The 7169-nt window shown below is 39.2% G+C and overlaps 1 protein-coding gene across 1 annotated transcript; it reads left to right on the top strand.

Annotated features, from left to right (window-relative positions):
- Positions 1-786, top strand: LOC135084792 (uncharacterized). Its single transcript, XM_063979530.1, has one exon. It carries the CDS (start codon positions 1-3, stop codon positions 784-786), a length of 786 nt encoding a protein of 261 aa, XP_063835600.1.
- Positions 787-7169: the final 6383 nt, after the last annotated feature.

Here is a 7169-nt window from a genome sequence, read left to right as displayed (position 1 = left end):
ATGGATAAAATCAGTGCTTTGCTGGATCAAAAACTGCAGGCGTACCTGGCTGTCTTCACAGACAACTTCAGAGAAACAGTTAAGACCGATGTTCACAATTTAGTTCAAGCGGAGATGGACTCCAAAATGCAAAAGCTTAAAGAAGACTTTACAGTCACCACAGATTTTATATGCGAAGGACAATCATCTTTGAAACACGAGATAGACAACAAAGTACGAATTATCAAGGATCTTGAGGCTAAGAACTCTCAACTTCAAACTCAACTCAATTCATTGAATAACCGTCTGGCATCTATAGAAAAGATGTCGCGCAATCAGAACATAGAGATTCAAGCAGTACCCGAGAGTCGAAATGAGAATCCGTCTGCCATATTTCAAAACCTTTGCAAAGCTATTAATCTTCAAATGACTGATGACAAAATCCATTCTTGTCGTAGAGTCGCCAAGCTGAACCCCTCCTCGGACCGACCTCGTAACATACTCGTAACACTGGTCAATCCGCGTTTGAGGGACGAGGTTCTCTCTGCGTGTCATCGTTATAACAAGCAGCACAAGAACGAGCCCTTGGACACTACCCATCTCGGGCTACCCACAGAAAGGCACAGAATCTATATTACCGAACACCTCTCTCCGGACTGCAAAGCTTTACACGCAGCTGCTAGAAAAGCGGCCAGAGAGAAGAATTACAAATACGTTTGGGTCAAATACGGGCGTGTCTATATGCGCAAGGAGGATACAGCAGCTTGTGTTCATGTTAAAAGCACGGACACCTTGGATAAGCTTTAGGAACTTAAGTACATAGTAGTTATTTAAAATTTCTCGGTTTTCCTTGTATTTGGACCTCTTCCAGGTTTCTTTTATGTTAATTTACTATCAGAATGTTAATCGCATTAGATCAAAAGCTAAAGACTTATTCCTGAATGTACTTAATAGCAATTATGATATAATTTGCCTTTCTGAAACTAATCTTAACGCTGGTGTTTTTGATGGAGAACTTTTTGATTCTCGTTATAGTGTTGTGAGGCGAGACAGGTACAAGTCAATGGTTCAGAAGTCTGAGGGTGGAGGTGTTCTTATTGCTCTCAAAAAGAGTCTTCGTTTTGCTCATCGGGTTTCATGGGAGAGTGGGGTTGAGGATCTATGGATTACAATTTTTTCTGAATCCGTAGGGGCAAAGCCTATCAATATTTGTCTATGCTATCTCCCGCCTGACTTATCTCTGGAGCTCATTGATGAGTTTTACACTAATCTCCATAAAGTTATATTACAGTTTCGTGACACTGAGGAGTTTCTGTGCTTGGGAGATTTTAATACTCCCGATGTCCAATGGATCAAACCACCTGGCTATAATTACTTGACGCCGTCTGAGCCTCATGGTCGGAAGGCTGATCTTCTGTGTGAGACGGTCACCTTTTGCAATCTCTATCAATTCAACGACGTCCCTAATTGCAATGGTAGATTTCTGGACCTTTTAATGTTTAGTGCTGACAGCGTTCGGCTCTGTCGAGCTGATCCGCTTAGTCGGGAGGATAGGCATCATCCCCCTATAGTGGCAGATATAGACGTAAATAAATTCAACATCAAAACACTCAAAAGTAATAAATGCCAAAAGCGCCCAAATTTCCGCAAATGTGACTTTTCCGCGGTTTGTACTGACCTGGTATCAACCGATTGGGAGCAAATTTTACGATCTCAAAATATTGATGATATGATTGACGTATTTTACTCCGAACTTAGAAGAATAATAAACAAACACACTCCTTTAGTCAAGTGTGAATCTAATAAATATCCAAAATGGTTCTCATCAGCCTTAAAGAACTGTCTAAAAGAAAAATTAAAATACTTCCGGTGCTTCAAAAAATTCAAAAACCCACGTGACTATGATTCGTTTTCCTTGCTTCGTGCACGCTGTAAGAATCTAATGGTAAGGGATTACAAGCTTTTCATTTCTTCAGTCGAGTCATCTCTGGACACCGATGTCAAAAATTTCTGGCGTTTTGTAAATAATAAAAAGAAAAACTCTGGTACCATCCCCCAAACTGTCTATTATGGTAATCGAATCTCATGTGACCAGAGTGAGATATGCGAGCTTTTCTGTAACTACTTTAGCTCTGTATATGAGGAAGATACTAATCTTGCAGACATTGATGTGCCTTCGATTCGCAGTAACAATATTTTAAGAAATATTGTGATTACTCGCGAAGACATTGAGAGACGGATTGCGAGGCTTGATGCCAATAAGGGAGCCGGTCCGGATGGAATACCTCCACTTCTAATCAAAAGATGCGACAAGGAGTTGAGTGTGCCACTCTGTCTCATTTTCAATGCTTCGATCCAAATGGGAGTTTTTCCTTCTGAATGGAAGATGGCACACGTCATTCCCATCCATAAATCTGGCGACAGATCTAATTGTGAAAATTATCGTCCAATTAGTATACTTTCTTGTTTTGGTAAATTGTTCGAGTCGCTGGTCTATGATCACCTGTATCACCACATCTATCCCTTTCTCTCTGTTAAGCAGCATGGTTTCGTTAAAAGCAGATCCACTGCATCTAATCTGCTCGAATACAAAAACTACCTCTGTAATGCTTTTGCCAAGAGAGCGCAGGTTGACAGCGTATATACAGATTTTTCTAAAGCATTCGACAAAGTAAATCACAGATTGTTATGTGCAAAATTGGCATCTTTTGGCATTCATGGTAACTTGTTGCGTTGGGTTGAATCTTACTTGCATAACAGAAGTCAGTTGGTTGCTCTGAAGGGTTTTACGTCTTCATCTACACCAGTAAGTTCCGGAGTGCCGCAAGGTTCACATCTGGGCCCATTATTTTTTATTGCCTTTATAAACGACCTTGTAGACCAAATTCAATCCCCCTGTCTACTGTACGCAGACGACCTTAAAGTTTTCTCAATTATTGAGAGTGTCAGGGATTGTGGGACCCTCCAGACCGACCTAGATTCGATCCAGAGTTGGTGCGTTCAGAATCGAATGCATCTAAATGTCGGAAAGTGTTTTGTTCTAACATTTGGGAGTACTAGGGATAAAATCAGGTTTGACTACCAACTAAACGAACAGGTGCTTCACAGAAAAAGTGTTGCTCGTGACCTTGGAGTTATATTTGATGAAAAGCTTAGTTTCCATGCTCATTATGAGGATATAGTGTCCAGATGCTCAAAACTTCTTGGCTTTTTAAGCAGAACTACGAAAGACTTTAGAAGACCTCGCAGTTTGCTTTGCCTCTATTTTTCCCTTGTACGAACTATCTTGGAATATAATTCATCAGTTTGGTCTCCATTCTATGCAGTTCACACCAACCTAATCGAAAGTATCCAGAAGAGATTCTTGGGCATCCTTTGTTATCGGCTTGGACTTAGTAGAACCTTACCAAAATACAGCGATAGACTGATGAAATTTAACGTCGTGACCCTCGAGACTCGACGTAAGTGTCACGACATGGTGCAGCTTTTTAAAATTATAAACTCACGCACAGACTCCCCTAGTCTTCTCTCCTCTATCAATTTGAATATTAAGCCCAGATCTCGTTGTCCATTCTCAAACACCTTCACTCTTCAGATTTACAAAAACAACACTTCTTATTTCAATCCTATTGTAAGAATGTGTCGCCTGTACAACGAAATCACAGTTTCTAATCACAATAAAATAGATATATTTAATGATAATTTACCTCGATTCAAAAAGTCAACAATTGGCATCCTTTTAGAAAATGTTAACTGACTGTAACATTAATTTAACTATATTTTTAATAAAATTGTAATAGTTTTAGGCTTAGATTCATTTGCATGATTTTTACAACAACTGCTTGGCAATATTCCATGTTGTGTATACATGCTTTGGGATAATGTCTGGTTTTGCTTTTTATTTCATATTGTCATTGTATTGCTTAGGACATTGTCCTGTTTTGTATACGTAATAAAATAAAATAAAAAAAACAAGAATTGGTGCAAAATTTTGTAGTGCGTGGTTGCGGTAGGGGTCCATATTCGGTTGCATAAAAAATATTGTCATAATTTAAGAGTGCATAAAGTTTTTTGGCATACTCATCATTTAGTGCATAAAGTTTTTTGGCATACTCATCATTTCGCATAACGTTCATACAGAATAAATCATAAGGCATATATTTTTTTGCCATAACCACTTTTATTATAATAATATTTTAGTATATATTTTTTCTGTATTATTGTTTTTTTAATAACGATTTCTAGGCATAACATTTATTGGCATCTAAACCAATGCCATAAATATTACCATTCATAATATACAAAATACCATAATTTTAACAAATATGAAATATAAAAATGTTACACATAAAATATAAGTTAACAAATATAAATAGACAAGCAAGCATGCAAGCAAGCAGCAGGCATGCAATCAAACAGCAAGAATGCAAACATGCAAGCAAGCTGCAAGGAAGCATGTAAGCATGCATGCAAGCAAGGATGCAAACAAGCAAGCCTGCAAGCAAGCAGCAAGCAAGCATGCAAGCAAGCAGCAAGGAAGCATGCATGCAAGCAAGCAAGCAAGCATGCAAGCAAGCATTAGGATTGCCTTATCTCCGGCGCTGCGGGAAGTGCGGTCCTTCCGCTCTGGCGTAACATATACCCGGCATGCCATGCTCGCGAGTTACAGCGAGCGAGGACCGCACTCCCTCCGCGCCTCCGGCTTTTAAATTACACTCTAGTATAGGGCAGACTAGTACCACGTGGAAGAGACCACGGCCAGTCGGGATCAACATAATTTCAGACCAGGCAAGCTTAATGTTGTAAAAGAAATGTGGACTGTATAATATGTGCGTTATAATTAGAGGTTGCAATCGAATATTCGAATATTCGAATTTAGATTCCAAATTTAATATTCGAATAGTAAATTAACACGTATTCGAATATTCGAATATTACAAAAATTAACAGAAAAGATAGAACGAAGACCACTTAGTGTTTGCAAATGTGGTTGGAGGCATCAAATACATATCACCAACTAAAAGAACTAGTCATTGATGCTTCCGACTTCATTGGTGAACAATAAGTTGTCTTGCGAAACCAAGGTTCCAAATTACCTGAAAGAGACAACTTTATTAAGCAAAGTCAGCTAACGATGCTGAAGACGGCGGACGGTAATGTCAACAAAAGCCGAGGTTCTGGGTGAGATCGAAAAGATTTATGGACAGCTACATACCTCCAAACCTGTTAATAACTCAGCAACAGATGCAAGTGCTAGGTTAACGCGACACTATACCAAAGACATCCCGTATATCAGCCTATACGAGATTAGGAAGGCTCTCAAACAGCTAAAGAACAACAAGGCACCGGGTGATGACGGAATAACCTGGGAGCTTCTGAACGCGGGTGGAACACCGAAACTCGTCCCGTCTTACTCTAAAGAACAACGCCAGAGGTATGGGATAGAAGCGTGGTGATGCTTTTCTTGGACTATGAGAAGGCCTTTGATTCGATCGATACTTATGCAGTGCTGCAGTCTCTTCAGCGGTGCCGTATTGACTATCGGTATATCGAGATGCTGAAATGCCTGCACAAAAACGCTACCATGTCGAGCCGAGTACATGAGCAGAGCACGAGAGCGATTCCTCTGCAGCGAAGCGTGAGGCAGAGAGATGTTATATCTCCGAAACCGTTGACCACTGCATTGGCAGACGCTTTCAAGCTACTTGAATGGAAAGGATTAGGCATAATTACCTTTCAATCACTCAGCTTCGGTTTGCTGACGATATTGTGATCATGGCAGAATCGCTTGAAGACCTTGGCACAATGCTCGAAGACCTTAATCGAGTCTCTCAACAGGCAGGCCTTCGGATGTACGTGGACAAAACGAAGCTTAGGTCCAACGTCCATGTTTCGGTTAGAGCTCGATTCTCGAGACTGTTGACAAGTATGTCTTCCTCTGACAAACGATTCGGCTAGGTAGATTAAATTTCGAGAAAAGGGTACATCGTCGAATCCAACTCGGCTGGGCAGCGTTCGGGAAACTATACAACATCTTTTCGTCCAAAATACCTCAGTGCCTAAAGACGAAATTCTTCAATCAGTGTGTGTTACCTCTACCAGTGATGGCACACGGCTCGGAAACGTGGCCTCTTACAATAGGTCTTATAAATAAATTCAAAATTGCACAGCGTGCTATGGGGAGGGCTATGCTCAGGGTTTCTTTACGAGACAGAATCAGAAATGAGGAGATCCGTAAACGAACTAAAGTCGCTGACATAGCCCGACGGATTAGCAAGCTGAAATGGCAATGGGCAGATCACATAGTACGCTGAAATGATGGCCGATGGGGCAGCAAGGTTCTGGAGTGGAGGCCACGTACCAAAAAGCGCAGCGTGAGACGTCCACCCACAAAGGTGGACCGAATACCTCATATAGGTAGCGGGAAGGCGCTGGATACAGGCCGCTGCCAAGCAGTCATTGTGGAAGTCATTGGGAGAGGCCTATGTTCAGCAGTGGACGTTATATGGCTGAAATTATGATGATGGTGAGAATTTTATAACTGTTTTAAAAACTATATTGTTAAATAGTTAAAATATAGTTCCTAAAGCAATAAAACCAGCAATAAAACATTGATAATTTAAGTACTTTTTATTTTTTTTGAAAGTATTCGAATATTCGAATAATATTCGAATATCACTGAAAAAATATTCGAATATTCGAAATAGAAATCTATCGAATATTTGCAATCCCTAGTTATAATAGATAAGAGGGATTCGAGATCAAACAGAATGTATTTTTACGAGCTTAAGTTTTCTAAGAGACAGGTCAAAAATTAAGAACAAAAATGACAATGATACAGAGAATTTAGTTGTTGCAAATCTATAGGCCCAAAGAGTATAAAATTGGCTCGTTCGCAACATCACAAATACATAATTATTTACTTTTCAATGTTGGTTGCTCTTATAGACAATATTTATGACTTTAAATGTTATAAATAATTAAATTATGTTTATAGTATTTTATTTAAAACAAACTTTATGTATATAAAAATTATGTTCTTTACATTTATGATTATTTAAATTATGGTATTGAAAATTAGAGAAAGTTATTATTATGCCTAAGAAATCATTATGCATTTAGAAAACTATGCATATCAAAGTTTATGCGAAAAAACTTTATGCAAATACTGTTATGCCAAACTAAATTATG

This window comes from Ostrinia nubilalis, chromosome 27 (genome assembly GCF_963855985.1).
Source record: "Ostrinia nubilalis chromosome 27, ilOstNubi1.1, whole genome shotgun sequence".
In the NCBI taxonomy this organism is placed as follows: domain Eukaryota; kingdom Metazoa; phylum Arthropoda; class Insecta; order Lepidoptera; family Crambidae; genus Ostrinia; species Ostrinia nubilalis.
The sequence above is the reverse complement of the archived record's forward strand: the minus strand, read 5'-3'. Positions and strand labels throughout refer to the sequence as shown.

Coding starts and splice junctions, on each gene's coding strand:
- LOC135084792 (XM_063979530.1), top strand. CDS start 1: ATGGATAAAATCAGTGCTTTGCTGGATCAAAAACTGCAGGCGTACCTG.